General features: G+C 54.6%; 6 protein-coding genes across 6 annotated transcripts, besides 10 other annotated features; all 6 read left to right on the forward strand.

Moving 5' to 3' along the window:
• Tco025E_06245 (U2AF65-like splicing factor) lies at positions 1 to 2,485 on the forward strand (the record flags this gene model as incomplete). Its single annotated transcript, XM_029373125.1, has 1 exon — positions 1 to 2,485. A coding segment is annotated over one exon (2,485 nt), but the record flags the coding sequence as incomplete, so codon positions are not given.
• Positions 2,486 to 2,511: 26 nt separating this feature from the next.
• Positions 2,512 to 2,547: a microsatellite.
• A 347-nt stretch (positions 2,548 to 2,894) lies between these two features.
• Positions 2,895 to 2,936: a microsatellite.
• A 311-nt stretch (positions 2,937 to 3,247) lies between these two features.
• Tco025E_06246 (uncharacterized protein) lies at positions 3,248 to 8,524 on the forward strand (the record flags this gene model as incomplete). The annotated part of the gene is made up of 1 exon (XM_029373126.1): positions 3,248 to 8,524. The coding sequence occupies one exon, from the start codon at positions 3,248 to 3,250 to the stop codon at positions 8,522 to 8,524; it is 5,277 nt and encodes a 1,758-aa protein (XP_029226748.1).
• A 34-nt stretch (positions 8,525 to 8,558) lies between these two features.
• Positions 8,559 to 8,575: a microsatellite.
• A 140-nt stretch (positions 8,576 to 8,715) lies between these two features.
• Positions 8,716 to 8,753: a microsatellite.
• A 355-nt stretch (positions 8,754 to 9,108) lies between these two features.
• Positions 9,109 to 9,137: a microsatellite.
• A 157-nt stretch (positions 9,138 to 9,294) lies between these two features.
• Tco025E_06247 (putative 26S protease regulatory subunit) lies at positions 9,295 to 10,491 on the forward strand (the record flags this gene model as incomplete). The annotated part of the gene is made up of 1 exon (XM_029373127.1): positions 9,295 to 10,491. One exon carries the CDS (start codon positions 9,295 to 9,297, stop codon positions 10,489 to 10,491), a length of 1,197 nt encoding a protein of 398 aa, XP_029226749.1.
• A 289-nt stretch (positions 10,492 to 10,780) lies between these two features.
• Positions 10,781 to 10,802: a microsatellite.
• An 83-nt stretch (positions 10,803 to 10,885) lies between these two features.
• Positions 10,886 to 10,915: a microsatellite.
• A 53-nt stretch (positions 10,916 to 10,968) lies between these two features.
• Positions 10,969 to 10,994: a microsatellite.
• A 70-nt stretch (positions 10,995 to 11,064) lies between these two features.
• Tco025E_06248 (uncharacterized protein) lies at positions 11,065 to 13,020 on the forward strand (the record flags this gene model as incomplete). Its single annotated transcript, XM_029373128.1, has 1 exon — positions 11,065 to 13,020. The coding sequence occupies one exon, from the start codon at positions 11,065 to 11,067 to the stop codon at positions 13,018 to 13,020; it is 1,956 nt and encodes a 651-aa protein (XP_029226750.1).
• Positions 13,021 to 13,580: 560 nt separating this feature from the next.
• Tco025E_06249 (putative quinone oxidoreductase) lies at positions 13,581 to 14,600 on the forward strand (the record flags this gene model as incomplete). Its single annotated transcript, XM_029373129.1, has 1 exon — positions 13,581 to 14,600. One exon carries the CDS (start codon positions 13,581 to 13,583, stop codon positions 14,598 to 14,600), a length of 1,020 nt encoding a protein of 339 aa, XP_029226751.1.
• Positions 14,601 to 15,090: 490 nt separating this feature from the next.
• Positions 15,091 to 15,113: a microsatellite.
• A 73-nt stretch (positions 15,114 to 15,186) lies between these two features.
• On the forward strand, positions 15,187 to 16,398 carry Tco025E_06250 (uncharacterized protein; the record flags this gene model as incomplete). The annotated part of the gene is made up of 1 exon (XM_029373130.1): positions 15,187 to 16,398. The coding sequence occupies one exon, from the start codon at positions 15,187 to 15,189 to the stop codon at positions 16,396 to 16,398; it is 1,212 nt and encodes a 403-aa protein (XP_029226752.1).
• Positions 16,399 to 16,973: 575 nt separating this feature from the next.
• Positions 16,974 to 16,996: a microsatellite.
• Positions 16,997 to 17,063: the final 67 nt, after the last annotated feature.

Consider the following 17,063-nt stretch of genomic DNA (forward strand, 5'->3'; position numbering starts at 1 on the left):
GGAGCGAGACAGTGACCGCCACCGCGCCAGGCGGCGTTCAGAGAGCGAGGAGCAGCGACGGCGGCGGCACGGGACGGGCAGAGGACGGTCGGGTAGCAAGGAGGTGGCGAAGAAGGGCAGAGGGCGCAGGCGTTCACGATCCCGGGCGTCGTCGTCCTCCTCCTCCTCTAGCGTGTCGCGAAGAGCCGATGCTGGCCGGCGACGCTTTGAGGCAGTAGATGTGCGGGAGCTGCTACAGCCTGAGATGCCGGCAAACGCCGGGGGAATGGTGCCGCAGTTGCCTGCCGAGATGATCATGGCGCTCATTCAACAGCAACAGCAACAGCAACAGCAACAGCAGATGCTGATTTCGCAGCAGGACACATTGACGGCTGCGAGGGACGCCATGCTTTCTACACCGGATCCCACAGCTGTACCGGAGCCAGCGCCGGTGGCAGCACCCCCAGCCAACGGTGACACCACCAACGAAGCTCAGCAGCAGCAGCAGCAGCCTCAAGAAGAAGGAGAAAAAGTCGAAGTGGGGGAGGCGAACGAGCAGCCTATCGCCAAGCCCGCAGTTCCAGCGAGGGTGTTACCGTCTGTGGCGGACTTTGTGCCGGTTATTCCAAAGAGCTTATTGAGCCTTCTCAGCGCTCCGGGGACCGCCACTAGTGACGGTGGTGGTCAAGGTGGTGGCGGTGCGCCGGGAACAGGCGGCGGTGGCGATGCCGACGATGGGCAACAAGGGACACTGACGACGACTGCAGGGGCCCTGGCGGTTCTTCAGGCGCCGAAGCTTTCACCAGAGGCAGAGCGACGTGCTCGAGAGGCACGTCGGGCACACATCTCTTGTTTTCCTCAACGCACCTCCCGACAGGAGTTGCTGGACTACTTTACCACCATTATTCCTATGGTGCGTCGTGTGAAGGTGCAGAGGGAGATGGATCAGTTTACTGAGAAATTGCGCGAGGAGGGAGGTCCGGAGGCGGATATTGAGCGACGTGAAATCCCACCAGACGCCATCGTGGACGTGGATCGCGTAATTGACATTGCGGTAAACAGTGCCAAGTCGAAACCGTTTGCCTTTCTCGAGGTCAACCTGGCGGATCTCGTGACGGAGTTGGTGGAGGAGTCGCAGCGTGATCCAGACCGGTTTACTTTCATTGCGGCCGACGGACAGTCGTACCCCATCACAATTCGTCGCCCACGCGACTACCAGGCCTTGCCGGGTGTCGACAACCGCAAGGTTGTCATGCTTGGGTTCCCATCCACCCTTTCAATGCCCAAGTTGCGACTGGTTTTCGAGAACTTTGGACCGCTTCTTGCGTTTGACGTTAAGGCAGGAATAGCCTACGGTGAATTTGAAAAGGAGTCGGATGCTGTCGACTTCGTTGGCGAGCTTCACGGCCAAACGCTGGGAAACAGAGTGGTGGTGCTGATGCCCTTGTTCGACTGGTTGAAGGTGGTCTGCACGCACGCCGACATCGATGTCGCACTTGACCCGGATGACCCCGTCTCGGGTGCGTCCCTCTTGGCCAAGGATGGCCAGATAGCCGGCGCACTGGTGCCAGTGCTCGCCGAGGACTTGGAAAAGACGGAGGAACCGGTGAACCACATGAAGGAATTGGTGGAATTCGCCGTGCAGTTGCCGGACGTCGTGCTGCACTTTGCCAAGACGTTTCCGCACCTTGCAACGCTGTACGGAAGCACCGTTCCTATTTTTCCCACTCGTGTGTTAGTGCTGCTGAACTTGTTCGATGAGGAGGAGCTTGTGCTGGACGACACGTATGAGCGACTTGTGGAGGAAATCGCCGGCGAGGTGGAGAAGTACGGTCGCGTGAAGACGCTCATCGTCCCGCGTCGTGCCCCGCCACCGATCCCACCCAGGCCGCCGAAGAATTACTTTGGATCCCGCATGAAAGGAACGAAAAAGGGTGGCGCCGGGGGTGGCCGCGACCGTCGCCACCAACTCACTCAGGGCTCTGGTGGGACGCCATCAGCGGCGTCCAACGCCCCCCGTGACGGTGCCCCACCGGCTACGGCAGAAAATGAGGAGGGTGATGCAAGCGGCAAGAACGATTTCGACAAGGACGACCTCGATGAGGAGGCGCAGTACGAGCAGGCCAAAGTAGAGTACCTTAGAGCACGCGAGGAGTACACTGAAAGACTTATGCACCCCATTCACGGCGGGTTCGGTCGTGTATTTGTTGAATATGAATCTGTTGATGAGGCAGCAGAGGCACAACGCGCGATTGCCGGTCGTCTGTTTGGTGGTCGCACAGTTGTGACGTCATTTATGTACGAAGACGTGTTGCACCCGCCAACCGCGGAGGAGATGGAGGAGGCGGCGGACAGGAAGCTGCAGCTGTACCTGGAGTCTATGGGCGCTGGCGATGACGACGAAGAGGCGCAAACGGAAAAGGTGGAAGCGGACAATGACACACCGGGAGACACGGGAGCCGCGCAGGCGGGAAATGACGTGGATGGGGCGGAGGCGACGAGCTAACTCGCGTGATACCGCAGCATCGGGACTTGTTTTTGTTTTTGTTCATTGTCGTTGTTGTTGTTTTCTTCCCTTCGTGTGTGTGTGTGTGTTGCGCGTCGTATTTGGTATAAGCCACACACTAACACACACACACGAAGGGAAGAAAGAAAAAAAAGAAGCGAGGCGCCGACAACCGAGAGATAACAGGCAGAGGGTGAGGCTGTGTGTGAGTCGCCCCCCTCGTAGGACCATAGGCATCACAGGGCGCACGTTAAAGAATTGAAGTGAGGTTGGCGGAGCTGGCTTGTGGCATGAGAAACAGGCAAAGTAGAACGCAGGAAATTCAAAAATATACATACAGGAGAAAAAGGATCAGAAGTGTGAGAAGCCGTCAAATATATATATTTTCCTCTCCTCTTTGTAATTCCTTTGTGTTTTTGTATTTGTCTGTGTCTCTCTGCGTGCCTTTGTCGGAGGGCCGGGAGGGGCAACAAGGCACTCCGTTGACGCACCTTAAGTGCATGCTCTGATGCTCGATCCCGTCATGGTGCATGCCCTACTTCCCAACGTAGATGTCGCTCTTAGGCGTGAGGCTTCTTCTTTAGCTTCGCCCCTGCGTTGCTCTGGCTGGCCCTCTATTCCTGTGTTCCCCCTGTTTCTTTCTGAAGGCTATTTGACCCTGCAGCTGTTGCAGCACACCCCCACCCGATCCTCCACACACACCTCTGCGGAAAGAACAAGTAAAGAGGGGACATAATAGCGAAGGGGAAGGAACGCAAAAAGATGATGTTCGCCTCTTGCCAGCTTTGGCGCTTCCGGCGCTCTGTGGTGCTGCCGTTGATGCGGGCGAACCGTGGTGTGTTGGCCGCGGCGGCCATTAAGGACAGTAACCAACAGCCCACCAATGCTGCGGGAGACGGTGGTAAGGACGAGGATGGGACACTGCTGCGCCCTAGCGCCGGAGAGGCGTCTCGAAGGGTCCGATCGAGACGGCGGGATGCACGCAGCAGAAAGGGAGGGGAGCCCAAAAATTCGGTACCCTGCCCCTTACACGACGGTGGTAAGGAGAGCCCGGCGGCTATGCGTTTGTCTCCGACGCTAGCTGCCGGAGCGGTGGACCCGGCGCCAACGCCTGTGGCATACTCTGAAGAAGCTTCCTCCGTGGCTCTTTCGCTTCAGGCTCATCGTCGGCTTGCCGCGGAGACGGAGCGCCATCGTGTGCAAGCCAGCGAGTCGGTTGCTTCAGGTGCCGTCCACGCAGCCCATGAGAGGATTGAGCGTCGGCGGAAAAAGTGGTCTCTCACAGAGGTGGAGTTTGATGTTGGTATCACAGAGCGTCTGTTTCCCGAAATACGCCGCTTGCCGGCGCTGCACGAGCTGCATTACGGCGATGCCTTGATGCGGGAGGTGGACGCGGTGTCGTACTTCGCCGCCAAGCAGGGCGCAGACGGCAGCGAGAAGTCGGAGATGGATGACAAGGTGGCCGAGGTGCCTCTCACGGACGCAGACTTTTTGGCGTTTGCGGAGCAGGAACTGCAGCAGCAACCAACGCCCGCTGCCGCTTCGGCGTCCTCCGCGTTGTTGCCAGCTTTGGGGGGAAGGACTGGAGACCTTCCTCCCGCGGAGGAAGAGCAACAGGGGCGGCTGTCGCAGGAATCATCGTCCGGTGCTCTGGCGAGTGAAGACCGTGTCGTGGTGCACGGGATTCAAACACCGTGGTTTGTCCCAGACGGTGGAGTGGTGCGGCTTGAACCACTCCCATCCTCGGATGCGCTGTGTCTCTTGCGCTTTGTTTTGCATCTCCGTCAGCAGACGCCCCAGCATCTCCCACTCGCTGTTCAGAAACGGATGAAAAAGGCGGAGGCCCTACAAACCGCGCCAGTAAACGATAAAAAATATATTGAAAAGCCTCTCTCTTTGGAGGATGTCATGGTATACCTCGACACAGCGCCTCCGCCTATTCTTGGATTCACAGAAAATCTTCCACCCACCAAAAGCCCAGCTTTTGTCTTTGTTCTTTATACAGAGAACGTCTCGCTGCAGAACGCTGTAGGGCACATGGCAGCACTTTTCAATATTCCGCAACGTGCATTTCATACATGTACTGCGGTGTCGAAAATGTCATGTGGGGCTGTTCTTTGCGCGGTGAGTCCCAACCAGGTGGAGCGTGAGCATTTGCTGTTGCTCAACACGATGCGGCATCCGGGATTTGTGTTGCGTCTTGGATCGATTCGTGCTGTCGAGGATGAGACGGCTTCTGCGACTCTCTTCAGCGAGTTGTCGCGCTGGCAACCATTGAATGAGGTGGAACTCCTACTGCGTCGGGTGAGCTGTGGTGGCCGTCAGGAGCTTGAGCACCGGCTAAGAGCTGTGCAGGAGGTGGGCGCGGTGTTTTTCTGCGCCAATCGAGAAGCGTCCTTAGTACGCGCCGCCACGGATGTGCTCCATGGATTTTTCAAGTCGGCGCTTCTAAACGCCCTTCACCGGCGAAATGCTCCAATGGCGGTGCGTCATTTCTTGGCGCGGCCCAACCTCATCACTGCGGCACGGGCAAGACGAGCCTCCACCGACGCCACGGTGCGTCAAGTACTCAAGAACTACATACTTGTTGGAGGGGACTGGCAAAAGACGGTTGCACGCACACCGTATGTCTGGCGGCGGCGCTGGTTGAATGCACTCCGGTGTTCTGTGTGGAACATGATGGCGTCGCGGCGTCTGCGTTGCGGTGGGCGTCGTGTGCTGCCTGGTGATGTCGTGCTGCGTCCAGACTATCGCGCCGATGCCCACCGTCGCATGCTTACAACAGTAAAGGCAGAGCATGTCATGCTGGTGGCTGACGAGGCCGCGGCGGCGCAGTGTAGCGTGGAGGATGTCTTTATTCCGTTTCTTCGTGGTGTGTACCCTCCTGAGTTTTTCGCGCCTGAAGCCACGCAGCACCCAATTATGACGCAGGCCAGCATGTTGGCGCTCCTCCGTGAGGCACACGCCCCACAGCTGCTGCTTGGGATGAGCGACGCCTGCCGTTTATTGCTTGATATTCGCAGTGAGTCCTCTCCGTTGTTGTTCCGCCGCCTTATTATTCGCCCCATTGAGATGAGCTTCAGTATTCTTGAGGATAAGCCTCCAATGAAATCCATTCACTTTGACGCTGCTCGGATGCTTGAAAGTGACCGGCTGCGCCTGCAGCGTCCGTCGCTGCCTGGGATATCGAGAGAAGAAAAAGCCCTGCAGTCCTCAGCTGGCGTCGCCAATCAACTTACCTTGCGCCCATCTCTTCTGCCTCAGTCCCTAGTGCTGGAGCGCAGCACCATTGGGGCACGATTGGCTTCAGGTTTACTTGCCGAGGAATTTTTCGCTCCGCCAGCACGTGACGAGTACGTGGTTCTTGGGCACGTGGAGCGGCACTTGAGCGGCAACCTTGTCCTTGCCGCTCCGCGCGCCGACGACGAGGCGCTAAAAACCATTGACCGTCTTTTCACGATCCACGTGCATGCAGTGGTACGAAACGGATTAGCCGCAGTGGGGCACCTGCTGCGTGAGTACTTCATTCTTGCCGGGGTGGAGCGTGAGGAGGATAGTGCCCTGCAGCACAAGATTCACCGCGTGCGTCGAGAGCTGGACAGCGAGACACCGCGGCTGACTAGTCCCACATTTTGTCAGGCGTGCTACTGCCGCGATCACGACGCGTTGGAGTCTTGCGCCGAGTATCAAATTAAGCGAAGCAAACATGAGAGTGTGAAGAGGCGTGCGGAGGTCCTGCAGGAGTTGGCAAATGCCGACACGTCGGCATTGATGCCACCTGCTGCTACGAACGGAATTGAGCTAACTGAGAATGCGGTGGCGCCTGTCGAGCAGACGGAGACTGAAGTGGTCCTGGAGCTGGAGCTGCGGCTGCGTCGTCGGTCGGAGGAACAAAAGTGGGGAATTTACCTCACTGCTGCTCTCCAGCTTTCTGACATTGAAGACGTGAGTGTGCTGTCGGAGGGACGAATCCGCTGCGTCGCTGCAGCGGCCCTCCAAACGGCTTCCCAAAAGGACTTTTGGGAGACATTCTTGCGGCAGCAGCAGGAGAATGGCGGTGCAACAAGCCAAGGCGATGAGGCAGGCTCGCAATGGGTGGCCCTCTCACACTTTATTCTCAAGGCCACGGGCGCGACGGGGAGTTTGTTGCGCGCCGGCGATGATGGCCCTTCCCTGCCGAATACAAATGCAAGTGAGGGCTTGCCACTTCCTCAGCTCCGCGACGCCTTCCCACCTCCAAGGCCCCGGCTGCCTGATGGGGATGTTGGTACTGGGCCCACCTCGATGGCTGAAGCTGTGAAGTCCCGCAAGTTACTTCGGCAGTGCAAGTGGGTCTTGACCAGCATCAACGATACGACGGTGACCGGGCGTCGTCAGGTGGCTGCCGTGTTTGTGCGACTCGGTAAAGCGCGGGAGGTGACGCTTAGGCTTAGTGCCACTCTTCAAGGGTGTAGTGGACTCTGCCCGCCTTGTCGCAACGCCGCTGAAACGCTTCCACCGACCATTGAGCTTACGCTCATGAGGGCGGGTACAGACGAAGGGGGATGGGGCTTGAAATTTGATTGTGATTCCCTCACGCTGCTGAATCTCGCGCAGTTGCTTCATGCGCATGGGTCGTCTGGGGTTACGGCGCTCGTTGAGCCACCGTTCCTAACGACTCTTGCTGGAGCCGCGACGGTGGATGGCAAATACGCGTTAAGCCGTGTCAACGGCGAGGAGGTGGGCACGCAACGCGATGTATTGGAACGCCTGCGCAGAATAAAAGGCCGTGGAAAGGAAAAGAAATTGTGGCTGCAGCTTGTCTTGCGTTCTCAAGGAAGCAAGGGAGAGGACACGAGACAGCCGGCAAGTGAGGCGGCAGCGGTGATGAGTTGTCCTCCCGCAGTGGGAATTGTGGAGGGAGGAAGCGGCGAGCACAGTGGCGTCTCGTCTTTGGAAGGCGGAGCGGACGAGGCTGATGGAGAAGACAAGGGCGAAGCGGCTGCTGCGGCGGCAGCGGATTCACCGCCGTGTAGTCCGCAGTGCACGCCGCTGACACCGGAGCAGCGCAAACGTAGCGTTGTCACTATTGTCGTCAACCGCCGAGCTGATGCTCCGCCGGGGCGATGGGGAATTCGAGTCCGGCGCGGGACGCTGCGACTGCAGCGTCTTCAAAGCAATCATGCGTTTTCCTTTCAGGTCTACGCAGCGAAGCGTCAGCAGGCTGTGCGTGTCGCAGACACGCTAAGGTTTAATAACGCACGACAGCAGGACGGCAAACAAGGTGATGCGGCAACAGGGGTGGCGCTGGTGACGACTGCAACTGAGGTGGCGTTCTACTCCCACTTTGTGTACCTCATTGTTGGCGTCAACCACCGCCAGGTTGCATCTTGTGAGGAGTTGCGTGCGTCACTTGCAGCGGCGGCTTCTTCTGCAGATGAATCCGTTGTGCTTCAGGTGCAACAGTACCGCCTGGCTCAAATAGCTGTTCACATTCTGCGTGGCGACGGCGACGGAGAAGCGGCCCTTGAATCGGTTGGGTTTCGAATTTCACGTGAGATGGTGATTGAGTCGGTGGAGGCAGGAGGCCCAATGGCGCGTGCAATCCTGGCCGCCACACATGACGGGTGTTCGCTGCGGCGTCTCATCAACAGCAGCTGCCCTCCCACCGCCACCGGCGACGGCGCGACGGAGGGGTGTGGCGTGGCAAAACCATCCGCTCCTCCCTCTTCCGTGTCGACCGGTACACGATGTAAGTTTGACCTTGACGAGGACGCGCCAGAGCAGGCGGGTGGCCCCTCGACGTCGGTGGCAGTGGCGGCGACGGCGCGGACTACTGGGGCTCCCTGCAGCAGCGCACCGCCTGCGTACTGGAACATGGTGGACGGCGTCGCCCTGATGTCGCTCTGCGGGGAGGGCGATGCGACGCGATTTGTGTGGCGCGTCTCCTATGGGGTGCGGGCGGGACCATTGCGGACGCCGCAGGATTTGGCGCGGGCCCTCGCAGCGGACGTGAGGGAGGAGACACTCTTTTTGCAGCAGTGTTTGCTTGACGATTGAGGCGGAGGGCTAACACGCATCTGCATCCAAAGCAACACACACACACACACAGCAACGCGCGGAAATAAAGAGGAAAGAAACACGGCGAAGAGGCCGTTTCAGTGAAAGCAAAGAACCGTCTCTGCCGTTTGCAATGACCGCCGTGGAAGTTCTATTTTTATTTTTATTTTTGACCCTTTTTGTCTCGCTCTTTTTTGCTGTTTTTTTTGTTGTTGGTGTTGTTGTTGTTCTCGCTTTTCCCTCTTGACGCTGCGGAGGGTAATTACTTTCACTGAATCGTGAAGCAAACGCATTCGTCTTTGTACTGGTTTGACCTATGCCTCTAACGCTGCTGGCGATTTGCAATGGGTCTCGCATTAGCCGATGATGCCACGTGGGCAGTGTCCTCGACAAGGCAAAAGGAGGATAATTTGCCGCCGCCCAACTGAACGGATGGAGTGGAGTAGTGGGTGGAGGGAAAATCAATAATTCACATGGAAGTCTGCGACGCCGGAGCGTGTCTGCAACTTTCTCTTTTTTTTTTTTCTTATAATGTGCGTTTCATTCCTTCGTTTTACCTTGCCAGAATTATTGATTACTTGCCGCTTCTTCTTCTCCTCCTCCTCCTCCTCCTATTTCGCACGCCGCCTTTCCTAGTAGGGTAGCAACTTGTTATAGGCACAGCTGCAATTCCTTTTTCCTCTTCCCTTCCTCTTGACGGTTTTTCCTTTTTTTTCTTTGCGTTACGTCTTGGCGCTGAACCGAACCGAGCACCCTGAGCCGAGGCACAGATGCAGCAGCAGTTGGGGTACCACGCAAACCCCGAGAGGGAGGAGCTGCGGCAGGAAGTCATCAAGAAAACGGCACTCCGCAACGTTGCACAGGAGCGTCTACGGGGGATTTTGCAGGAAGTCAAGGCGCAACAGGAGGAGCTGGAACACGTGCAAGATCAAATCAGTGCCCTGTTGAGCATTGGCCAGTATGTGGGCGAGATCCTTCGACAGGTAGATGAGGAACGTTACATTGTACAGAGCATCTCCGGCGCGCGTCATCTGGTTGGGTACAAAAAAAGTATCAAACCAGAGAAGCTGAAATTTGGCGCCCGCGTGGCTTTAGAGATCACCACCCTGACCATTGTCAAGGTGCTGCCGCGTGCAGTCGACCCTCAGGTCTACAACATGCAAATTATGGGAGAGGAGAAAAATGTTTCTTTTCAAGAAATTGGAGGATTGCAGGAGCAAATGCGTCAGATGCGCGAGGTGGTGGAGTTGCCCCTGACAAACCCGGAGCTCTTTTTGCGTGTGGGTATCACGCCTCCAAAAGGTGTCTTGCTTTACGGACCTCCTGGAACCGGTAAGACGCTCCTTGCAAAGGCGATTGCGTCAAACGTGGATGCATCCTTTTTGAAGGTTGTGGCCTCCTCCATTGTGGATAAATACATTGGTGAATCTGCCCGTGTTGTGCGTGAAATGTTTGCCTACGCACGAGAGCACGAGCCCTGCATCATCTTTATCGATGAGGTAGATGCGATTGGTGGGAAGCGCATCGATGGTACTTCTTCTGACCGGGAAATTCAACGCACCCTGATGGAGCTGCTGCACCAGTTGGACGGCTTTGAGATGCTTGGCAAGGTAAAGGTGATTATGGCAACGAACCGCCCCGACACCCTGGATTCGGCGCTCATGCGACCTGGACGTCTTGACCGCAAAATTGAAATCGGCCTACCGAATGAGGCAGGCCGACTGGATGTACTGAAGATTCACGCGTCGAAGCTCACAAAGCAGGGTGACATTGACTACGATTCTCTCGTGAAACTCTCAGAGGGATTCAACGGGGCTGACTTACGCAACGTGTGCACCGAGGCTGGGATGTTTGCGCTCCGCGCAGGTAGGGATTATGTGATCGATGAGGACTTCAACAAGGCGACGCGGAAGGTCGCTGAGGCAAAGAAGCTTGAGGGTGCCCCGCATCAATACGCCGATCAGTAGGCCACAGAGCGAGCGAGAGAGAGTGACGGACGAGAAGGCGTGCGATATGAGAGACAACGCTATAAGTGGAGGGTGGAGAGAGCGAGAGAACGAGAGAGTACGTAAGGATGAAAGGACAAAAAAATTGCACACGTGCTACCGGTGGGGCAGGGGGGAAGGGATCCGAGAGTATTACTATTATTCTTGTGTGCGTGTGTTTGTGCTTTTGTATCTTTTTTTCCCTTTTGGACTTTCTTTTCCATGCAGTTTGTGCTGCTGCTTCTTCCTTTTTATTGATGTTGAGCGTTCAATATATATATATATATATATATTCTCTGCGTTTAACCATCTCCGCTGCTCCGTCCTGGTCCACGCTGCCATTGTTTCTCCTGCTTGTGTGATGTTATTTTCCTCCTTTTTGCTTGTTTTTTTTCTTTTCTTTTTTGTAATGTCATTCTTATTTCTGAGCAACCCTTCCTCTTCTCTTTCCTTTGTCCTTTCTTGTTGTTGTTGTTGTTGTTTTTTTACCCTGGGGCTTCTGCTCGGTGTTTGCGGTGCCACTTTTCCAGCCAATAGGGACCTGCGTGGGGTGGGATGAGGGGTGGTGCCAGCCTCTTCTTCGCTGTCGTTGCCTGCAGCCTCTTGTTGTGCCCCCCCGTGGCGACGCTAGACGCTTTTACTCAGCGCGAGTTTGAGTTTGAGCTGTGGCCAATGCCGAGGTTTTCCGATGGTTCCGTAAGGTGTGGTCTGCAGAAGCAGTGGTTCATTCTGAACGAGGATAATCGACCATTTTCTATGACTCGTGAAGGAGAAATCAAACTGGAGGTGCGCACTCTCTCCTTTGACGTGAACGCGCTCGGAGCATACGCTAATCGTCTTATGTACGCGAGGAAACTAGGCGAGGCCTCTCCAGAAACTACTTGCCTATTATTCACTCAGCCCCGCATTTTTCGTGTGATGCAGCAAATTACCGTCGCCTCCGCCGTTGGTGCCGTCCCCCTCGCCGCTGATTTCGGCATGGTGCCAGAGTATTTTTTGGATGATGCCTTCATGGCGATGGATACCGTTTTGGTGTTTAAAGTCTTTGCCTATCGGGATTGGCAGAGATTGATGAAGCAAATGAAGATGCAGCCTGAGAAACGCTTTTCAAACTCAGAAAACTTGTTCACGACGAGTCCGGATGTGCCGTTGGATGACGTTCTGCTCAGGATGGAAAGAGTATGTAGTGCTCCGGCGCTGCTTACGAAGCACATTGACACTGCCAGCGCCTACCACACCACCGTTGACAGTATCCAATTGCAACCCCAGACCCATGTTGTTGCTGTTCTCATGCAGTGTAGCCATACACCTGTAAAGGTGAGAGTCTTTTTTCAAATGTCGAATATAAATGGCAGGGGAAGCGCCGAGTACATTTCTACCGAGAACGTATATTTGCTGTTCCTTACAGCCTACGTAGTATTATTTACTATTATGCTGTTCTTAATTATACCATGTGGATATTCGTGTAGGACACTTTCCGCCACGTCCTCCGTAGGCGGGGATGGGGAAAACAGGACTGCTGCCCGCAGAGGTTCTCCAAACGGGGGTATTTTTAACGGACGTGGTAATGTCCTTGCCACGGTGGGTGGCACGGACGGGGCTTCAATATATCGCCAGAGCGAAGATGATAGGTTGAACGCAGTAAATTTAGACAGGGCGTGGGAAACAGGGGCAGGGGTTGAAAATTCAACCTCAGCGGTTGCCCCTTCATCGTCTCCACGCAGATGTTCAAAGGGCTGTTGCAGGGCTTTTTGGAGTAAAGTAAGGCACGTGTTTAGGCAGTACTTGTTGATTTTGTATCCGCCATTGCAGTGGATTGTCCTTCTGTCTCTCATAATAAGAGGAACATTTTGCCTAATGAAGTTAATACGGTATCGTACCATTGTGGAGCACCCAGAGGAGCCTCAGGGTTGCCTTGGCATACTTGCCGTTTTGCTTGATGTAGGTTCCCGTACGACGGTGTTTGTGATGCAGCAGCTTGTATGTATAGGCTGGGGCTGTGCCTATCGGCGTCCCCCAACGATAAAGATTGTCACCGCCGCTTTGGCCTCCGTCATTACATTCTTTGCCTATGTATTTAATGGCACTTGTTCGAGCAACGGCTTACCGGCAATATATACCACATACGATGGAGACAGAGAATATACGAGTTTTCGTTGCATGACGATTCGGACTATTGTTCTGGCCTGTGAGTTGCTGGGTTGGACGTTAAATCTTTTTCAGCTTACAACTCTTATGGCAACCATTGGCCGTGCTGCAACGACGACAGGGCCATCGCGACGAGGACTCGGCCTTCTTGGGGAGAAAACCGCGCTCTATCTGCGCTATCGTAGCATGTGCGTGCCGTATGCGTTGGGCATGCTTTTACCGCAAGTACTTTTCGTTATCTTCTCCAACACCCTCATGGGCATAGACGACCACTACGTTGAGATTGCGCTCCGGGAGTTTTCGCAGTGGTACGCGCTGGCTTTTGTTCTGCTTTTCCTACGAAAGGAGCCCTTCTACCTCTGAGTGGAAAGAAATAGACATGAAAGGACGAATGAAAGAGAAAAGAGGAAAGAAAGGAAGAAAGAGAGCGGGCTAAATGCTGAGGGATAGCATATGGAAAGAAGAATGCCCGTACACATGACAGCGAGCATCACCTACTCCTTTTTTTTTGCTTGTCTTTGTTATTTATCCCTCTATGCCATGCGTGATTTGTTTTTTTTTGTTCCTCCTTCGTCATTTGAAGAGTTGCTTTACGGATTTCTTCCGGTATCTTCGTCTCGGTTACTTGCTTTCCCTCTCCCTGTGTGAGTGTGAGAAAGAGAAAGAGAAAGATAAACGAGGTGTTTGTTATCCAGTGATGCTTCAGTTTCCATGTCTTTCGGCCGTTGTGGACGGGCAACGACGTAGCCGAGATGCTCTCTCCCACTATGCTCCCACTGATGTAGCGCACGCCCAATAGCTCACAAAGACTATATACATATCTTTATACTAGCATAGACGCAGACGGCTGGCACCGGCGGCAGCGTGGAATAGACTTGGGTAGCCATCACTGATCCACGGATACCCTTACTGCGTGTTAAGAAATGCAGGTGGAGGTCCCAAACTACGGGGCGGCCGAGGTGCTTCGTGTTGCTTCTGCATGTAACTGCGAGCCAGACAAGGCCGTGCTTGAGGATGATGAGGTGCTCGTACACAACACCTACGCAGGCGTTAATTTTATTGACACCTACTTTCGCAATGGTCTTTACAAAAAGCCCCATCTGCCTTTTGTTCCAGGTGAAGAGGGCGCGGGAACTGTTGTGAAGAAGGGGGCAAAAGTGCTCTCTCCTGACGTTGGCCAACGTGTGGCCTACTATGGTAGCGTAACTGGCTCCTACGCAACTTATACCGTGGTAAAGGCTGCCAATACGGAGGTGCTGCCAGCTGGCGTCGCCGACAAGACAGGTGCGGCGGTGATGTGCCAAGGACTGACGGCGCACTACCTCACACACGACAGCTACCCCTGTGGACCTCAGTCACGAGTCCTCGTTCACGCCGCCGCAGGTGGTACAGGGTTGCTCGTGTGTCAAATGGCCAAACTCCGCGGTGCGTTTGTTGTTGGCGTCTGCGGTGGGAGCGAGAAGGCGGAACTGGCGCGCAGCGTAGGTGGCGCGGACCATGTTGTGGATTACTTAGCCTTCCCAGATTGGACAACGGAGGTGCGTAAGCTGTTGCCTGGTGGCTTTGACGCCGTCTACGATGGCGTGGGAAAGGCAACGTTTGAAGGAAGCCTTTCCGTGTTGCGCCCGCGTGGGTACATGATTTCTTTTGGTAACGCAAGTGGCGCCGTTGAGGCGGTGACGCCGCTCCGGCTTAAAGACGCTGGAAGCGTGTACCTGCAGCGGCCATTTCTCGGTGATTACATTCGTGACCCTGAGGAAAGGAAGAGACGCTTTTTGGATTTGTGGAATTGGCTCAGCTCCAACAGACTTCAGGTGAAATACAGTCAGGAGTTCCCCCTGGCGAAAGCTGCCGAGGCGCACCATTACCTGGAGAGCCGCATGTCCACTGGCAAGGTCCTTCTCTCTTGCAGCTCCACAGAAGGTCAATCGTCTCCACATTGACCGAGACAGCGATGTTCTCACTATGAACGCGACGGTGGCCACGCATGGGAAGGTCTATGGGTGATGTAGCGAAGCCCTCATTACTGTTATTATTACTAGGTGTGGTTGCGAGTGGTGCTTTGTAGGGAAATATGTTTGGGTTATGCTTTTGTGGGAGCAGGTGGGAACGCGCGACATGATTGAAAGGCCGCAAACGACCAAACAAGAGCAAGCGACGTTTGGGGGTTAGATGGAGGAAGTGATGCAACTGAAATCAAAGCCTGACGCAGGGAGACGTGCTTGCTATTCCATTTTTTTGGTGTTTGTTTTAATGTGTGCATACCAAATTCCTTTTTTTTTTGTTTCCTTCTCCCTTCCCTCCGCCGCGTCTTGGCGTGTCCTCTGGTTCCAGCGGGTGCTTGGGAGCCTCAGTTGAAAAACCACCACAACTGCAATAGCAATAGAGGGAGGGACTAACACAAATTTTGACAGGTGCAAAAAAAGAAAAAAAACACACACACACGCACACACACAAAGGGTGCAACCTCTACAGTCAGGCTTCCTCGGCGCGTGCGTCACCAGCCCGCTTGTCGCTGTGTAAGATTCCATGTTTTGCAAAAAAGCGAGGGTGGCAGACGAGGCGCCCGCATCTCCAGTCACAAAGAACATTGCGGATGGCTGGGTGCTTGTGACGAGTTTGGACAATCCCTGCTCCACTCCGAGTTGGAACGCGGACTCAGGCTCTGTGCCGCATACAAAGTTGCAAAGCCCAGCGAAGCAAGGAATCAGTGCGGGGGAGACAGGAACGGCAGTTAACGAGGCGGTAAAGCAAAGAGGTGGGCCCACACACATTATTTCCTTTTCCAACTTGAAGACACGCTGTCAAGAGTCCCGTAGCACCTCAAGTTTTGGTGACGATGAGCCTTCATTAAGTTGTGAGTGCTCGTTGCGTGACAGAACACGTTCAAGTGCCACTGCCGCAGAAGAAATACTTGGCCAACAGTTTGAAGATAGCGAATTGCTGCCAATTCCGCCCTCAGCGCGTTCCCCAGCTGCTGCTTCCAAGGGAGAATTATATCCACCAAAAAGTGACCCGGGCAACGACATCCATGATCAAGTACCGTCTGTTTGTTCTTTTTTAATCTATTTTTTAAGCAATAGCACGTACAGTTTTGTTCATTTCTGCGCTCCTATGCTACCGACGTCTTGGAGTGCTTTTTACAACACGATGTCCCTTGATAATGTCATTTATTGTTGTGTTTTTGCCGCAGCAGCTGTGGGGGTGGTGCAGCTTGGGCCTTCCATAATGCCGGGGGCATCTGACGAGAGTGGTCGTTGTTGCCTGCTGGGAGTGGCTTCCAGGACATCTCAGCTGGTGTGCGTATTCATGGTGGTCGTGGGACCGCTTCTGCGTCTTGGGGAGAAGCTGCTGGAGGAACTCTTCCCCTGCCCTGGGACGACGCCGTGCCCCGCGCCGGGGGAGGAGAGACGTGAAGAGACGGAAGAATGTAACAGGGAACAGAAGGAGGACGAGGCGCAGGTGCAAAAGGCGAAGTGCCTGACAGCCGTGAAAGTTTTTCTTTCCTCCCTACTGACGTTTATTCTCCTCACGAATGAGGGTGGAGGCAGCACTGCAAATAGGCAACCGCCTGCTGACGACGAAGACAGCAGAAGGGATGCGGCCAACGAACCCGCGGCACACCACGAAGGAGATAAAACGTCTGCATCAGCGGAGAGACGGATTCGCACAGGTGCGCTGCTGTTGATTGGCGTTGGCGGGGGTGCGATTTCCCAGTACGTGTTACTGCGCTGTTCCTGAAGGAGTGCGCGTGTTGCGGAGCGAGTAGCAGCGAAACTGATGGAAAAAAAAACAGAAAAAAAACGAGTTGAGATATTTGCTTATCTATCTGTGTATATATCTTCGGGATGTTATCCGGGAACAGGGGTGGGGAGGCTGTGCGTAAGACAAGGTCACCCTAGTCGTGGAAGCTGCCAAGACACAGAAGGAACGAAAGGAAGATAGTGGAGGTGATGAGGGGGAGACGACGAGCCGGTGGCGCCTCTTATGCGTGTGGAGCGGGTTAGGAGGATATTTTTCTCTCTGAGTAGTGAGGTATGTGCGGGGCGTCAGGACGAAAGCGAAGGGAGGTAACATTAACTACGGGGAAGAATAAATCATCGTCAAGGAAAAAGAGTTAGAGGTGCTTGCACACATCTATATATATGTGTGTAGTGGTTGATGCCACCTACATACTTCAAATTTCTTTTGGCTTTACTCCTTGTTGGTGCATCCAAAACCAGCCGCAACTCCCGTTACGAAACATGGGCATGTATATATCAATGTCTCTCTGCTTTCCCCGATTTGCATCTATGGGGGGAAGTAAAATATAAGTCTTTTTTTTTTGTCTTTTTTTTTTGTCGCTTATGTGTCTTTGGCTGTTCCTGTGCGGAGGAGGCCTAGTTTTTAGTCGTGAGTTGTGAGTT

Source organism: Trypanosoma conorhini (assembly GCF_003719485.1).
Source record: "Trypanosoma conorhini strain 025E chromosome Unknown Tco_14.4_contig_00411, whole genome shotgun sequence".
Taxonomy (NCBI): domain Eukaryota; phylum Euglenozoa; class Kinetoplastea; order Trypanosomatida; family Trypanosomatidae; genus Trypanosoma; species Trypanosoma conorhini.